Source organism: Canis aureus, chromosome 1 (assembly GCF_053574225.1).
Source record: "Canis aureus isolate CA01 chromosome 1, VMU_Caureus_v.1.0, whole genome shotgun sequence".
NCBI classification, from domain to species: Eukaryota; Metazoa; Chordata; class Mammalia; order Carnivora; family Canidae; genus Canis; species Canis aureus.
The window spans coordinates 8864857-8884043 of record NC_135611.1 but is presented as its reverse complement, the minus strand read 5'-3'; the positions used below and the strand labels follow the sequence as shown (position 1 = coordinate 8884043).

Genomic DNA, 19187 nt, shown 5'->3' with positions numbered 1-19187 from the left:
ACAGTGACTAAACCCGCTTGTGTCTGCTTCTGTACACTGTTGTGCACACTTCTCAAACTCTAAATAGACATGGGTTTCTACCCTTTGTTCCATCTCATGTACCATTTAGACATGTGCTTGTTGATTGGTTGGCTTGCTCAAGGGTGAATCTGCTTCACTAACTCCCATGAAAGTCAAGGAGGAGGGTGACAACAGGGCGAGGGCATCTTTTGCGTGGAGAACTGTTACGCACTTGAACACATGAAGACCCATATCTTTCCCTATCTCTATTCTCACAGAATGTGTGACACAGGAGAAGGACTATTCACTTTTCAAACAAGGGAAGGAGAAATGATCTATCAGAAGGTCCATTCTGCGACACTGGCCATAGCTGAGCAACATGAAAGATTAATGCTAGAAATGGAGCAGAAGGCCCGGGTAAGGCTCCTCCCTCGGTAACCTAACAGCTTGGAAATGAATGTCGCTGAGGTCTGATGCACACCATGTATATGTGGGCCCATTCACATCAGCACCCTCATGTCCACCTGACCCACCCCGCCCTCCAGCCCCGAGAACTCGCCCCAGTTACTGAATCCCATGCCTCTCATGTCCTCTTCTGCAAATGCCAAAAGTTCTTTGTGGCCGCTGGTAGGGTACCATGTACTCCATGTATCTCCTCATGACCTGTTGGCACAGTTTCCCAATGAGGGGTGGGGTGCATAGAGAATGAAATACAAAGCAGTGCTCTCTGCAATCACCACATACGGTTGGACCATCAGAGATTCAACTGTGGACCCGAAATAACCAGGAAAATTAAGCTACTACTGAAAAGGTTTCCGCTTTCTTTTTGTCTTTCTATTTGTCCTAGATTCTCTGAGAATTCTAGCTCTTTCTGTGTTTCAGAGCCAATAATAAAATATTTGCAGAAGAAGCATATACTGTTTACCAACAGAATGATTTGTTTGTTATCCTGTTCTGGAACTCTACTACAGTTTTGAGGTCAAGCTAAGAAATAATTCAGTAAAGAATCTGAAATAGTCAATTTTTACAAGTAGCTGAGAAAAAATTATAAGCTCTACTACTAACTTCTTTGAAAAGCAAATAATGGAATGATTATTGGCCATAATCTTAAGAGGTGACCATCCTTCAAGATTTATAGAGATGTGTTAGATTTCATATTATGAAGGGACAGGTGGAGTTTTGGGAAATAAGTGGGCAACTCACTGGATGACACAATTCTGTTCTAGTTTAAAGACTACAGAGTTCTATACGTAGTATTATATTTGTTATCATTTTTAAAATTCTCCAATACACAATATTTTGACACAAAATTATCTTTTAAGAAAACAAAAAGTAATTTAACAAATGATCATATGTTATTCTTAACAGATTTCTAGTTTAGTGAATACTACATACACATTTTCATCTACTTGGGAAGTGCTTTAAAGAGCTTTCCTAATGCCTAAGTGTGACAAGTGAAAGCCAGACTTTATATGGGATGTTTGGCCTTTCATAGGGATGAATGAGTGGCTTTAGGATTATTAATATGATTGTGTGGTTAATTGAAGAAGCATTAATAAGACGTTGGCATAACAGTCTTTTAGAAAGATTTTGGTTAAATATCACACATTGTAACAATTATCTAATTAATATGAAATGCTTCCAGGGGCTTAAATCAGTGAGAAAATATAACTACCAAATTTCAAATGATTTCAGTATCTACTGATGTCTGCAACCAAAATTAACAGTCGTGATGTCACTTGCTATTAGTTAACTACACTTAACAGTTGTAGCTTTACTTGTAGTTGTTCTGAACAGACAAAATGCTCAGCAATACAGTCATTGAATTGTATTGTCTTAAAGGCAATTCCAAGAGCTCTTTGACAAAACCATATTGTCTACTATAAAGGAGAGCACTTAGGGTGTGTCCTGGCTTCACATCCCAATTCCACCACTTACTGGCTGTATCATCTTGGGCATCTTGGGTTATTACCTTCTAAATGTCTCATTTTCCTTTATCTGTAAAATGAGGATATAATAGTCCTACTTATTTGGTTGTTATGAGGTATTTGTGCATTAAAATCTGTAAAGTACTGTGAACAGACCTGGCACATGGCAAGTACCATGAAAAGGTTCATTATTATGATAGCGATCCATCTGTAGGAGTGATTTTGAATAATTATAGGACCTACAATGTTTGTGAAGACTCTAAATTGTTATTCCCAACTGTAGTGAAATAATATCTTTCAATCCCTTTCAAGTATGTCTAACAGTCTTGTGCCAAAAAATTTGCAAAACAAAATTTAATTCACATTTGCTATTGATGCTGCCTTGTGTGGTAAACATGATAATGTACTGTGAGGCTGAGAAGCTTGTCCCCAGAGCAGAGCCAAACAATTGCTGTTAGGGGTTAGAGACCAGCAGTCCATTGACTAAGATCTCAGGCAGTCTACAGCTGGGGGGAGATAGTGGGTGCCCCATGGATCTGAGTGCTCAGAGACGGAAAAGTGGGGCAGGTGTTTAAATAGCAGGTTCACCAAACAAACCAAATGTTTCTAAAAATTACAAAATCAGAGGCTCCATCAGTTTGGTGAATACATGCAAATGGAGCATTTGGTTTATTTTCAAACACAATTACACAACTATGCTTTTCTCTGAAGGTTAATACTAATAAGATTATTTCATATCTAGTAGATTCTTCAGACTAAGCCAAGCTGATGTTTTTCAGAGGGCATGCTACCACAACTTGACAACTGCCCAGATTCCTCAAATTCTGGAACCTTCAGTAAAGATCCCCAGGTCTCTCAGACATAATTTTTACTTTTTCTTTTAAGAAACTGCCTCTGCATGCACAAATTTCTTTGAAAGAACAAGTTCCAACAACTATGAAAACAGTACTTAGGCACTATCTAACTCTTTATTTGCTTATTTAAATAAAATGGAGGCCTGTGCTATAAACTAGGCAAAAGTATAACTTGGGAGTCAGAAAGCTACCCCCAGACCTCAGATATAAAAATGATGCATTTTATTTATTATGTATATCCTACAAAATAAGAAGATGACACTGCTCCCTGGCTTTCCAGTTTTAAAAAATGGGCCGTGTGAGATTATTATTGAGCACATAGAAAATATGTACATGTTTTTTATTATATTTACATTTATAACATTACAAGATCAAATCAGTAACAAACTATATAAGCAATACATGCCCCAAACATTGTTGTTCAGGCTCCTGAAGCATTTACTTTCATCTTTTTAAAGAGAAATGATTTAACAGTATCACTGTCTTGCAGATAAACAAATCTGAATGAGAAATAATATCTCAACAACCATTTCTGAACTGTAACAGAGAATTCAGTATAATCTTTTAACATCACATGTGTGATTAAAACCTTGATTTGCCCTTTTAATTACCTTCCTTCTTAAGGGGAGGAGGGCACAAGAATAAGCATATTTTGATATATCTCCATCATCTAAGGTAGGCAATATTTCTCTTCTTGTTTGAAGAATTTGATGTCTAGAAAAAGTTCACCGCATTGTGGATAAAATAGTACATTTGCACTGTAAAGTACTGGATAACAAGAATCATTAAATCGGTAAGACTATTAAAAAATATTTTATTTCCCTCACTGAGAAAGATAACAAAAGAGTTAATTACTATTAACCCACTCAAGAAGTTTTGAAATAGAGCTTAGCCATTGATTAACCATTCACAGGCTTGTAAACTGCTTACTCTACTGAGTGTGATCCCCTTTGTGGGATCTAGTAATTCATCTTTGCTTTTACTCCTTGAAATATCAAACATTCTCCATGCCTTAATCAGATTGGTAAGATGATGCCATCACAAAATTTGGGTGAGCATTACTGAAAACACCACTTGGGCTCGTTCTATGGTTATGACAATGGACCCTGACTGATTCCTTAAATCACCAGCTTATTGGAAGTTCCTTAAACCTCCATAAAGAATGATCTTATTTCAGAAGACAGTTTTGGCTTTGGGGGAGTGTGGGAGACTTCAGCCACCGTGTTAAATTTTGAACTAGAACTATTTCTAAGAGATTCACTAAGATTCCAGTCATTGAAGAGATGATTAAAGCTGGATATGTAAGCAAGTGGCCCCTCTAGAATTTGTTTCCAGAGCATTCTTGTTCTTAGAACCATTGGAGTTCTTTTAATGCTATTACTAAAAGCATTTATAGGTCCTCTGGCACACATCTGCAACATTATCAAGGAAATTTTTCTTGTCCTTGTGATCGAAGCCATTCATCAGAAACCACATCACAAATGTCCCTTGTGCTTCTGCCTGGTGAGGCTGGAATTATCGGAGATAACAAGGCCTCACGTGCCCTGAAATAATTTGATTTTCATGGATCTGTTACACACACACAAATGTGAAAAGGAGTCCTTTTCTAAATTTGGTTTTTAGGTTTGTAACCTTTACATATGTAATAAAATGTCCTTAGGTAAGAAGTAACTGAGAAGACATGAATTAATTTTTTAATGAATTTTCCTGATATCTTATCAAAAATAAGCAAGTGAAAGAAAAGGGGCATGGTCATTAGTAACTTTGAACCTTATTATAACATTGCAAGTAATTTAAAAGCTCGTATGCATATGGACAGCCTCCCATAATAAGAATTACAGTGTATCTTTTTAAAAACAGGATTTGGAATACTCCTATTTCCAATAATTTTGGCCACCTGGTAACCAGAAGAACTCTGTGTAGTTTAAGGACAAATAGCAACAGTGTTATTAAAATACCAGCAAGATGGCTCTAACGCCCTGAACACCACCAGCAGGGCTGCCCACATGCACTGCTGTCCAAGGCTATCAATTCTATGATTAGGTCTGGTGGATGGAAAAAAAAAAGAATAACAGAGTTTCATGTAAAACTTCTTGCTTAGAAAATAAGAGTGTTTTCATTCTCTATTACCTGTCATTTTACATGCTCTTGTTACTAGCAGTATATGGAATAAAAGCAAGTTAACCTCAGACACTTAACTAAAAAACCACACTGTTCCAAGAATAATAAACCTTTTGAACAATAGAAGTTTAAAAAACAAATTCTCTTATTTCCTTTTATAATGTCAGATGAAAAGAAATTTCTGAAGAAGCAGCATTGTCTTACACTACCCATACGAACAAGCCCAAAGGGGTGGTTTTAGCGTCTTTGATGGAAACTGTGATGGCATCATCTTACAATGATGAAAACGTCTCAAGGAAAGGCAAAGTGAGAAGAGTACAGAAGACAGAAAGAATGAAGCTGGCTTTGTGGAAAACGAATTCAAATAGCGATGAGAAATTAAGGGAATTTACCCTCCTGGAGTTATGGTTTATTGCAGAACTTACCCAAGTAAACCCTTGAAACGATTTTTGTGTGTGGGTGTGTCTAAATAGTTTCATGAATAGGGAAATATTATTACATCCCATCGATCCTTTTTTTCACATTTTAACATCTCTCAAGTCGAATATGAGTTACAGTTTAATCGATAGCTGTATTCTTTTGTAGTGCTACATAAAACAGTGTTTTGTCTTTCAACTGATGGCATCTTAAAAAATACCATAATACTTCTTTTAGGAAGTATTGTAAAGACACTCAACTGTTAGTCCCAAGTATAGCCAAATAATATCATTCAATTCATGTCATGTACATTTATCTTTTGAGACCATGAGTACCATGGACTTATTTAAAATTTGGTGAAGAAATGAGAAAGCCTTCCAGAATGGGCTCTCTCCTAGGCAGTTTGGCTCCCTTTCTAGTGCAGTCACTCTTCATACCCACATTTTACAGGAATCTCTATCTGCTACAAAAAAAAATTATAACTAGTTTTCCTACACTGAAAATCTGAAAAATATGGACTCATAATACCATGATGAATAGTACACAGAAAAATTTTAACACTTTTTGCAATTTCTTTTCTAGGTTTATACATATAGAACCTTAAGAAATTCTAAGAAAGGTTTATATGTGTGATTTGTGATTGCAAGTGGTGTGTAATATCTAATATATAGGAATATCTGCTAATAAATTCATTCTTCAAAGTTCTATTCATGATTCTGTTGCTCAATATTATCAATTATTAATCATAAGACAAGAACCTTCATTACTACTGACAATGGCCGGTTGGTTCCCTGCTGGGAAATGCCATTTGCATATTTGTGAAATTTTATTTTACTGATTGGTAGACACTGATTGTAATGAGCCAACACAAGCCCAATTAGAACAAATTATTATAGTTGATAACTAAAGTGGACCTGTGATCCTAATTAATCCATTTACTTACTGGTCCAGAACAATAAAGAAATGTAGTCTCTAAACAAACACACAGACATGAAGAAAAAATACTGATTTCTGCATAAATGCACAAATGATATGGAAATGGGGAGAGTTCAATGTGCAATTTTTGTAGCAAGTGGTACTGTAACACAATATAATAGTGCAAATTTTATTTATATCATATTCTTTTTTCTCAAAATTTGCTGTATATCCTCTGGATGTCACTTAAGAAAATGCATTTTAGGGGTGCCTAAGTTAAGCAGGGAGTCTGGTTCTCTCCCTTTGCCAGCTTGTACTCTTTCTCTCTCTCTCACTCACTCACTCTCCCAAATAGATAAAATCTTTTTTAAAAAAAAATGCATTTAATATATTTTTTATATTTAATCAACTTGATTAGAGTTGATAATGTATAAGAAAAATGACTGCCTGACATAAAAGAGTACAATTTTCTGTGAAAAAAATACAGTTTTGTTCTTTTATTTGTATTACTAGAATCAAAGAATAATGAGGAAACTCTACAAATGATTTTCTCTCTTTTTTTAATATGATGGTCTTATTTATTCATGGGCATACAATCTGCTCATGGCAATTATGAGAATGATTTCCTTAAAGAAAAACAATAAGTTTCAAAGGTCAATCAAGATAATTCAGCATACAAACATATAATTATGGCATTTACACATACAACCCAAAGAATCAGGCCATCTTCTCTTTGGGACAATGCTGTAAAATAGAAGAAAAAATGTAGGCCAGTAGTGGGCAAACCCACTATAAAATTGTGAGAATCACATAGGGAGTTAATTAAGCTTACTTTCAAAAAACATGAGCAAAATAAGAATTATCAATTTCTGGAATGTATTCAGTGAATGCATATGTATTAGTTGAAGCACTGCACCATAGTGGCTAAACCAGGTAGACTCTAGAAAAAGAAAGAACCGTGTGACCTTGTGCAAGGCACTTACCTTTGCTATGCCTTAGTTACCTTTTATTAAAGGGGGAAAAGAAAGAGCAATAGTAATATCTGCTCAGTGTCAGAGTACCAGCCGGTCTTTGGTAAAAGCCCAGTTATTAGCTAAGTCATAAAATGAATGGCGAAAGAATAAAATTTAGCTTTGTTTTTAAGTGGATTAAATTTTATAGCCACTGTTAAAAGTTCATCCCAGCTCTCACGATGTGCAGATATTGGAAATTAATTATATAAACTTTAATACAGCCTCTAGATATTTACACATTTCAAAATCAAAAGACAATGAACATTTTATTTACAATATCTATGAAATTGAATGTTTCAGTATGTATTCATCATGTTTCCTATATTCAGAGAGTAGCTCTGTGAATGCATCTGCTTACAAACAATAGATAGATGATTGATAGAGGAGGAAAGAATATACATATTCTTAAAGGCATTACTGATTACAGGTAAGAATGGCGTTCAAAGTATTTATGCGTATGTTTGTAATAATTTCTGGTGTTATTCTACAGCTCAGCTTTTTTACCCTCCATGAAACTATTGTGGCCAATACATGCTTGAAAACATATAAGAATAACCTCCATTTTGGTTCAAGTATAAAGAGAATAATACTCTGCAAAGTCCAATTCTAAATGACATCCAACAACTTCCATTAAATGATTCTATAAATGATGCTGTGTTTGTACCAACTCACCAAGGTGTCTTCTAATTCCTTTTCATTTATCTTGAATAAAATGGAAGATTAAGTGTGAGTTGTCCCCTATTGAAAATTAAGTCAAGTCTGTGAAAACCCAATTGCCTGTAAACCTTCAACTTCAGAGGACTGTTTGAATAAATCCAAACAGTGCCGAGCTTGGCTGCCTGAAGGTCTCTGGAGTTTCTATTTCTATATAGTTTTCAAGTTTCATGAGCTTTTTTTTCAAGAACAAATAAACTCAATGTTCTCAATGGGGACTGCATTTGTGTTCACCATTTCCTTATTAAGCAACATGACTTTTTTTTTTTTTTACCTCTAACGTACATGTCACATGTTACCTTAGCATGTACCCTGACCACTTGTGTTTTTCAGCGCTTCTCTATGGCATATTCCCCATCTCCCCCGTTCCTCTTATTTCAGACACAATAGCAAACATGTTGACATATCCACTCACATCTCTTAACTCTTTGTTGTACCAAAAAAGCTGAGACTGTCCTTTCCTGGCTTATGTTATTTGTGTGTCTAAACACACACACACATACATACACACACACACACACATACATACACACACACACACACACACACACACACCCTGCTACGAGCATTGCTCACTAGTCTCCCACCTGTGTCCTACCTGTCCCACCTGCCCATACTGACCATCTATCCCTCATATTCATATTTATTGGATTTTATATACTTCTATTTTTTTAAGATTTTATTTATTCATGAGAGACACACAGAGAGGCAGACACACAGGCAGAGGGAGGCTCCCTGCAGGAAACCTGATGTGGGACTTGATCCCAGTACCCTGGGATCATGCCCTGAGCTGAAGGCAGATGCTCAACCACTGAGCCATCCAGGCGCCCCTGGGTTTTGTACTTCTATTAAGCTCTTAGACTTAGATCTAAGAATGTGACCACCTTCATTGCCATTTCTTCCATAGCTCGGTTTGGACACATTTCCAGGTCTTGACCACATGTATGCATAGATACCTCTGGTGTGAGCCGCCTGTCCCATGTGGCAACAGCAAGCCAGCAGTTTCTACTGAGCATTTCAGATGGGACATAGTGCTCTTCACTGTAAAAGCATCATCTTATGAAATATTTATAACAACACTTAAGGTGGATTATATTAATTCCAATTTAGAGATAAGGAAAAAAAGATTCTTTAAAAAAAAAAAAAAGTAAGGACATTGCCTGAGGTCAAATGACAAAGCAATGATAGAGTTGGTGTTTGCTAACAGTTGTGCTGATGCTTAGCCGTGCATGTGTGATGACTCTAGGGCTGGGCCACCCCTACTGTGTGTTCTCCTCTCAACAGAGGGGAGAATCATGTGCATTCCTGCCTTGGCCCAAAGGAACTGACCCAGTTGGTGCAATTCTCCTCTTATCTGCTCCCTGAAGAAGAGAGGTCCAGTAGTTTATTTTACAGTTAGCTGTGATGAAGAGGAAATGACAAGGTAGGGACCAAGAGCAGGCTGCCCCAAAATGTGCCACTTTGGCATATTGGTTATTTTGAATTAAAGCAATTTAAAAAACACCATGTGCAAGAAGGACAGTCAGTTCCCTCTCTGTCCCTCTGAAAGCAGGAAATAAATCTCCCCCATGAAAGCCACTCTCCCTGTTCCAGGAGAAAGTGAGACATTCTTACCACCAGAGACAAGGAATTCAGAGCTGAGAAGGCTGTGTTGGCACTTCTTGTTACTTTTTACTAATTTACTACCATAGCCCAAATTCTATTTTGAGATCCTTATTAACTGAAACTCCCAAAGTTCAGTTTTCTTTGTCATGGCAGTTCCCCATAGATTTATTGTCTATTTGTCTAAAAGTACAAAAACATCCTGCCTTCATCATTTCCCTGGGCCTCAATTTCATTACTGGGCCTCCATACACACATAATAAAACTTTGGGGATTTTTCCCTGTGAGTCTGTCTTGGGTAAATGTAATTCTTAGTCCTGCTAGAAGACCTTGAAAGGTAGGGATAGAATTTTTCCTTGTCTTAAACATCATAGTCTTTAGTGCCTCCGAGACATCACTCACAATGTCACTGTGAACAAATTATATTATCCCTCTGGGTCTCATTTTCCTTGTCTGTAAAGTTCATATGGCATAATTATTGATAATTTATATGGATATCGAATGGAACAACATATGAAACCAGTTTGCACATTGCCAGGCACGTAAGAATGACTCATAAAATGCTAATATATCAATGCTAACTTCTTCCTCTCCCAATAACTCTCCCAGTTATTGAGATTTGTGTCTTTAGTGCTAATAGGACTTTAAATTGTCTAATCAATGATTGGGGAGATACAGAGGAAAAGTAAAATTAATTGGTTAGCAGGGATTTCTTTTAATATACAGATGAATTTATACAGAGGAACACAAATTAGCATTAGTGTTTATCACAGGTGGAAGCAGAGTCTCAAAACAGCAAAGGAAAATTGCAAAAGGTAATAAGGTAACCTGGATAATTATTTTGGTAAAAACAGGAAAAGGCTCTGGTGGCCAGTAACTTGACAAAAATTACACCAGTTTTCAGGATCTACCGCTTTTTCTTGGCAGTGTGAGTGCTTTCAAAGTACAGAGCTATATTCTCACATATTGTAACGAGTTGGAGAGGAAGCTCATTTTTCCCTAGAGAGATCGACCTCAAAGTCCAAAGAGCAGTGAATTCAGAAATCAAGAGAACTGATTTCTATTAGTGGTTCTACAGTTGGGATTTTATCTTGAGCAAATCCCTGAATTTGGGGGGTTGTGATTTTCCATCCATACAATGAGAAGTACTGGGCTCTCTAAGAAGAGTTCAAACCTCAAATTACATGACCCATGCACACAGTAAGCTTGGGCTTCCTCCAGCCATGGCGGTCCCAGTAATTCAGGACAGTGGAGGGAAGGAGAATCACCCTTAGAGGTCATCAGAGACATGGCCAAAACAGACATAATGTCATCTCTACATTGCATGATTCCTCAAAGCAGTCATCAGTCAGCACAGATTTAGGGGGGAACCCAGACACCCTGTGTCTGAATGCAGCTATCTTCAGTGCTCCACAAAAGTAATGCATATTTGGTACTCCCAGTGACACAAAGGCACAAAGCAGAATGGCTTGATGGTCCGTGAGCATACTCAATACCTGGTTTTGAACAATGACTGAGGAATGGATTCTGTGATGTGTAGAGGAAGATTTAAACATCTGAGGTGTGGGCGGACAAGATTTGTACCATGGACAGAGGTGGGGAGATTATAGACATGTTTTCAAATACAGACACTTCATTTTTCCGAATTAAGTATTGAAGTAGAATAAAAGGGAACTAAAGACACAAGGGAAGACAGAAGGTTAATGGGCCCCTGTAATCTGAAATCCTTGAAGACCAAGACATAGGGACACGAGGCCGAGAAACAATAGAAGGCAATTCAGGTGAATTTTTTTAGGGCGGAAATTTCCAACTTATTTATTTCCAGAAAAAAAAAAGGTCTACGTGTTTCCATGATGCTTAAGACTGACCATTTGGGAAGAAATGTGTTTCCCAGAATTAAAAAAAAAAAAAAAATAGAAGGAAAAGTAATTTGGGGAAGAAGAATTAACCACCAAAGACTCACTGTATGCTAATAAATAGCAATGTATTAGGAAAAAAACAAGGGTAGACAGAAGTATGGTTCATACGAGATTTGATTTATGGTTAATTAATATTTATTAATAGGCATTGCTCATGCTAAATAAAGACGTTGTATGTTGAACTCAGCTTATGCCTCACCTGAGAAATTGGCTTTCAAGGTGAAAGCCCTCTTGTCCCAGTGATAATTTTGTAAAATGAACCTTACCCCTGTCCCTCACAGTCGTGGATAAACAGTGTGTACCAGACACTTTTAGCAGACAGAGCCCCACCCACAGAGATTCTCCCAACGGTTAGGTCTGGGCTAAAACCAGAAGTGTGTATGGTTAACAAACACCCCAAGGATTCTGGAAAGCACTGCCCTATTATAACCCCAGGCCTCCTACCTACCAACCATGGGATGTAGGTATGGTTAATACATCTATTTTCACAAGAAGGAAAACTTTGAAATATATCAAATTTTGAAAAAATATAAAAATTAGTTTACAATGTTTGCTACTTGGTGGAATCTTCTGAAAAAATACCTTCAACAGGACCGGACTTTTAAATTCACTGAGTAGAAAAAATAAATTAATTAATTAATTAATTAATTAAAATAAAATAAAATAAAAATAAATTCACTGAGTAGGGCACTTTTGTGGCAAGACATAGCAGATCTGGAAATGTCTCCCTGCTAATAATGTGAAAGCAAATAAATATGTTCCCACCCTTTGGCTTCATCGTTCCATTAAAATGTAAAAACCTCTTAGTTTCCTATGGCTCCAGCGGGCCTGTTCCAACATATCAGGTGCTTACCTGACAGCATCTTCCATGAAGGGTGTTAACACGACGCAGAGTATGGCAAGCGTGGGAGGCGGGACAATGCAGGGGGAAAGGGCACATCACAGGGAGCAGACGGGTCTCTAAGGTTAGACTTGACAGACATGATACTCATGGCTCCCACTTCTGCCAAGAGTCAGGGATTAAAAGAGGAGGAAATGTGAGCTTTCATTGATTAGAGGATTGCCCATGGCCTGTCAGAAAGTGAACATTTGCTCAGATTGCATCAGAGAAATGTGTGCTTAGACCAAGTAAAACTCCTTCCGGATGTTTTTAAAAACCTGGTGTGAATCAATAAAAATACATTTCTCTCTCGAAAATGCAGTGTGAAGTATTGTTCTCCTTGAACTAATCATATGCTTGAGCACCTGAGCGACATTGTGTTGATCTCTGCAGCTAACCTTAAAATTTATGTTTCAAGTAAGAACATCTGGCACACTTTCATCACAGAGCTTCTCAGGGAAAACACGTGTTTACTAGCTAAAAGATCCTTTTGCAGGAGCCAGGAGAAGGTCCACTCAAGAAAAGATCCATTGGGTGAGGGTGGGAGGAGATGTCCAGAAAAAGTGTAAGACACTGAAATGGGTGAAAGGGATTAATGGGATCCAGTGCTGGGGGCCATTTGGGAATATTTGTTTCTGAAAGGGCTTGCATCTCCAATCTGAGTTATTTTATAATTCAATAAATTGCAGAAAGCTGATAGTAATGCAAATAATTCTTGTGCATAGAAATGCAAATAAGCTTGTCTGATGGGGTACAACCGGTTATTGTTCTGGCTACTTGCCAGCGTTCCTGATTGGCCGTATGCCCTTTGAATTCTCCTTGGCATCAGTTGTACCACCTTTTTGTTCTTTCTAAATTAACGAATGAGATTAAATTGTCTACAAGTGTTCATTCCATATGTTTGGAGTCATGATTTTCCTTTTTTAAAAAAAAAGTTAACCTTAGCAGATGAGGCGGGCATCTGTAACAGATTCTATCATAGGTTCCCCCACATTCAACCCTCAACTTCTGAAAGAACAAATATCAGTGTAATGTTTTGCATAAAGCCTGACACGTTTCCTTTTTTTTTTCTTTTAGCTTCAGACAAGCTTGACTGAGCCAATGACGTTATCCAAATCGATATCTCTTCCTCGCAGCGCGTACTGGCATCACATCACTCGTCAGAACAGTGTTGGAGAAATCTACAGTTTGCAAGGCAAGTAACTTGAAAATAATCAAGCAGCACCTCCATTAGCCTCCTACAGGTGGGCCAGGAGTCATGCAAATTGCTTTGCTTGCTTTTCCTCCATTTTCATTTATCAGCTGTCACTGGCCACAGTGGGAGCTCTGAGATTTACAGTGGCTTTTCTAAAGCTATCATTTCATAGACTCATGGTAGAAATTATTCCGAAAGTCACTGAGGGCTAAGGGCCCTATTTGGCACAGGAACTTGACTAGAACATTATACAAGACATATCATCAGGAGACAAAAGCAGCAGATATTGGGGTAACATGTTTCATGCCATTTTACAAAGGAGTCTTTCTTAGCATCCTTCTTTTCTTAATAGGATTGACTATCAGTTCAGGAGGCTGATTTCAGGCTGTGTAATAAAATGCTACATAAATGTACTCACAGAAGTCTTAAGGTTTAGCCAAAGCTTTGACACAGAAATAATTCTGGAGGGTGCCAGGCAGAGGACAAGTGTGAATACTTTGCTTCTGTGTTTTTCCTGATGATGAGTGTTTAATTAACTAAAATGGGAATGGTTTACCCGATGAATCAGATTCGTAGATAGCAAGTATTTGATCAAGAACAGCACAAAAACTTAGCTTTAGCATTTTTTTCCTCCTATTCTCTCCCTATTGTCTTAGAATGAATAATCTTATCCTTCAGATAAAATACTCAGCTGCAAGTGAATATTTGACTAACAGTCGCCCAAGACTGAGGGAAATGGGAATTTAGAAAAATAAAGCTAACAAAGCACAGCTGAAAAAATTCATCCAACACAGATTTTTTTTTTAAGCATAGAAGGTTTGAATGTAATAGGCACCCAGTCAGTATCTGTTGAAGGAATGACCAATATGACCTTTGGCACAGTTAGAATGTTTTCCATTCCATTAGAATGCAGAATGTTTTTCCATTCACACTTTAACTGTTGCTCATATTAACGGCACTAAGTGTTTCAACAACAACAAAATGTTTTGGTGATAAGGAAACTGAAATGATGTATTTTTAAGGCAGTATTTGCTCGCCAGGATTTCAAACCCAGACTGATGGAATTTGGTCAGTGGGAATTAGTGATTAAAGATACATTCTGACAGGAAAAGGAGTCGGAACAATTTTAGTCGTTTGGTGATGACACTTGCATTTTATATCTTAAATGAAACCTCTTATGGTAGTTGTTATCTTTTTTGCATTATTTCTTTACATGAGAAAATCTTTAATAGGAAAAGGAGTAGAGGATTGAAGGAACCCTTGACAATTTTGTGGACCAGAAAGAAGAAACTCATATTTCCCTCTTTCCCTTCCCACCATGAATGTCAGCAACCACACACTGAAACTGCCTGAGTCATGATCTTAGGAAATTAATCTTGCTTGTTCCTGTGATTAGATTTCATTAGGAAATATGCTTTTAATGTAAGGCTATTTTTATTTCAACATAAACCTATATATGAAATTATTGTTAAAAACCAAAATTAAACTGAGCAAATTGTACATACCATGTTGGCTTTATTCAATGATTCATGAATGGACAGCATGCCAGCCTGCAGAGAGAAAGGAAGTCAGAGGAGCTATATATAATGAAAGACTTTTATAGGCAAAGGGAACAGGGATAAGGAAGTTATACTGGCCAAGAATGGATTGGGTGTCGCAAGGTCACTTTCCTTGAGGGGATGTCAGATGTCAGATTACCTCACTAGTACTGATCAGTTAGTTCCCCCACTGGCTTTTAAGATACTATTTCTAGAAGAGCTGAAACTGTCCTAAGTCTCAGGTAGGCGTTATGAGGCTTAGTCTAAGTGACTCCTTGTTTTTAATGATATTGATGTTTAATAAAGTAAAAATAAAACCATGGAACATTTTCATGAGAAAACACAAATGAGCAAATTTCTAAGCAAAAAGAAAGTGGAAAAAATTAGAGAGGGTGACAAAACATGAGAGACTCCTGACTGGGAAATGAACAAAGAGTAGTGAAAAGGGAGGCGGGCGGGGGGATGGGGTGACTGGGTGACAGGCACTGAGGAGGGCAGGGCACTTGACGGGATGAGCACTGGGTGTTATACCATATGTTGGCAAACAGAACTTGAATAAAAAATAAATTATATATATATATATATATATATATATATATATATATATATATATAAAGAAAGTGAGATGATAATACAAATAAGTTGGAAAAGATTGGAACAAATGTAGTAGTAACTTTGGGTTTTGACAGGAGCTTGGTTATAATTCCAGCAAATGAAGGATTGTTGTTATCATGGTAGTGTGTGGGGAACTTTTCTCTGAAGGGACAGTGGACAATTAGGCTGGTATATAGCATCAGAAATAATTTTGTACACATCCAACAGAAGAATGCCAGGGCACATTTAAATTCCTCAAAATATTAATGAAGACTTGCAGGAGGGCAGAGTTGACTTACAATTCAATAGAATCAACTGATTAGAACACTCTAGAATCTATCGCACTGATAATAATTTCCAGTAAAGGTGAGGATTCAAATGCTTTATCAATTATGATGAACAGTTTGCCTGTCTAGTCTCAAAAACACATTCTTCCTTGGTTGTTTGTTGTTTCTGTGTAACAAAGAAATATGCGTCAACTAAAGTAAGTACTGCAAGTCCAATAAATATGGAAGGTTTTTTTATCTAAATTACATTTTACTACACTGTGGCTTTATTTTTGTATCATATGCTTCCTAGAGCAATATGTTTTACCATTTTACATACCCCTCATTTTATGGTTACATCATATAGAGAGAGATATAACCATCCAGATGGATAGCTAGATTACAGGTAAGTAGATAATATATAATAGATAAGAGACAGATGTAAACTTGTTAGTGATGCTTCGACAAAGCTGATATATTTTCCTCTCCTTTTGCTGTGTTGAGGCAGTCAAGGTAGTGGAGGATAAGAGTCTTTTGACTATAGTTTGTTTTTTTGTTTTTTGTTTTGTTTTGTTTTTATTGGTGTGTAGTCTACACAGGAATCTGGGCAGGATAAAACTACCAAAACAGGAAATAAAAATAGAAAGAAAAAAACGAAAGAAAGAAAGAGAGAAAGAAGGAAGGAAGGAAGGAAGGAAGGAAGGAAGGAAGGAAGGAAGAAAGAAAGAAAGAAAGAAAGAAAGAAAGAAAGAAAGAAAGAAAGAAAGAGAAAATAGGAACCTTAGCACCCCTTCTTCATACACACCTACATTTTTTTTCAATGAACCACATTTTAAAGTGTAGCTGTTTTGCATCCCACTTCCTTAGATGCCTTGAAGAGGCATCACTTCTTCACAAAGAGGAGAATATAGTGTGATTTTTCCCAAGTCAAAGGAAACATTGGGTGATGGTGGGTGTTACATCGTCAAGTAAACTGCAGGTAACATTGAAGAATAGAAATGTATCCTTAGAATTTTTCATCATATTTTCTACATTCTAACTCTGAAGCTGAGATCAATATGAATTACATTCAGCAAGCTTTCATTCATAAGGTAAAGGGGGAAAAACTCTGTAGATCTAAAGCTTGATAGATTGGGATTCATTAATAAACAGCACATGTACTAGAACTGAAAAAATATTCATGGTGTGAAAACAAATCTATTCTACATTAAGACGTACCTATAACTTCGATTGCCTGTCACCCACAAAACTGTACTTGTTCAGTTTTATTGGATTCATTTCTGTCATCCATTCTATAACTCTAGAAGCAAGATATCCTCTCTAAAAGACGAACGTATCGATACTGACATCCTGCGTTCATTTTAATGGTTGGAAAAGAAGTGCAATATCTCTCCATGCTACTCCCAGAATGGTGCTCTGAAAGTATAAGTTTTTATGGTTTCTCTGTGGTACCCCAGCTCTCTGGAGTCAAAAGATTGACAAAAAAAATAATTGGCTTTAGCAGGTCAGGTACAAGTTAGCTAAGGATTTAGGCAGTTTCTCTGTAAAATCCCTACTCCTGATGGCTTCTTAGTGGCTGCATCACATCACTTCTTGCAGGTGTAAGTAAAGACTTTTCCTCTTTCCAATTTTTGCCAGATAATAAGGATGATTAATTTTGTGACTTATGTATTTATGAAAAATGTTTGGTCCACAATATGTTGTAGAGATGCTTTCTGTAGACTTAGGGAAACCATACACTTCAAGGGAAGGAGATATGATTTTGAACTCTTGACTCAAAAGGAAATGCCACTTGTTTAATATTGCTAGAAGTGCAATTTGGGCTCTAAGGCCTTCAGCAGATGTGGTGAGAGCACAAGGAACACTCAAAAAGATTAAAAAGGTGAGACGGAGTGGGGGAGAAAAAGAAAAAGAAAATAGAAAGAAATGAAACCCCATAAGGAGGACAGAGGTCTTCTCCCTTTGAAAGGTCATCCCCTTGACTTGTTGTCACCGTTCTTGTATTTATGTGACAGATTGTGTAGCAGGGTCTTTAAATCGGATTTGTGAAGATAGCAAAGCATTTATTGAAAATGATGGATCAATCTAGTAAAAACCACTGAGGGTCCCAGGCTCATTGCAGGTGCTCCCTGAGTCTCTGTTGAATGCAAAAATGAATTTATGAATGCGTTAGAGAAGATATACAGAGGGGACACCGTGCGGCCACATCTCCTCCCTGAGGAAATTCCTCACTCCTGCTGCAGAAGGAGTCATCACATGGGGTCCCGCATGCAGCCCATCCTGGGCACCCCCTTCCCCTTCACCCTTTGGCTCGTCTGCCTCTCACTCTGGATCGCTTGGAGTCGCAGAAACTTGCTACTGCTGCTAGCACAGGAGGCCTATGAGATGCTGTGGCTCCACCCCCATAACCTGGTGGCCTCATTTTTCTCTCTCCACCTGCTGCTTTCCCTCTGGACAAATTCTTCCACGAGCTACACTGATGTCAAGGTGGAGGGGACAAGTAGGTGGGCTGTAAATGGTCCCCGAGCGAGGGGGCCTTCGGACCATGTGCCGTCTTTAAATTCTCCCTGACACACTTCATCACTTATATTTACACGAAGTTATATGGGATATACTTTGACTCATTTGTAAGCAGCTTGAACAACCTCACCGTTTGGATCAAGGAGATGGGGCGGGATGCCACTTGTAAAAGTGGTAACTTTTGGAGTTGTGCTTTCATTAACACGGATTAATATTCGCCTGCCAGCTCTGAATCGTCTGCGTCCCTCTGCCCTCTCTGCGTCTGCAATTAAGCTGCAGACCCCGAGTCGTCGCGGCGCTGCACCTGATTACACGGAAGGCCTTTCGTGCTCACCGAAAAGGCATCGGTGGCTCCAATTTCTCAGAAGGACAGGATGCAAACAGGCAATTAGAATTAGAGATAACCTTCAGAAAACAGTAAATAGAATTCTGACACCGAGCAGGGAAGTAAATCAGAGGATTCACTGGCTCTTCGCTCAACTCTGACCCTCTGTCCTTCCCTGCCCACTCAGTGGCAAGTTCACACTGCTTGTAAATCATTTCCATCAAGACCTTCTGCTTACATTTTCCTCGTGTGATGTTTTCTGAATTGCAAAGTTAATAAAAGCCTTGTATAGCACATGAGGGAAACAAACAAACAAACAAAAAAAGGAAAGAGAAAAGAAAATTGCACCATTGGTAAAAAGGAAGCTGCAAAGTTTCCATGTCTGA

General features: G+C 37.7%; 1 protein-coding gene across 3 annotated transcripts in view; it reads left to right on the top strand.

The window, feature by feature from the left end:
* Window positions 1-19187, top strand: part of DOK6 (docking protein 6) — a 369850-nt gene that overhangs the window by 280646 nt on the left and 70017 nt on the right. For all 3 annotated transcript variants that reach the window (XM_077885115.1, XM_077885193.1, XM_077885253.1), the window contains 2 exons: window positions 279-417; window positions 13441-13558. In XM_077885115.1, coding sequence (XP_077741241.1) covers window positions 279-417; window positions 13441-13558 — 257 coding nt within the window. The remainder of the gene's footprint in view (window positions 1-278; window positions 418-13440; window positions 13559-19187) is intronic.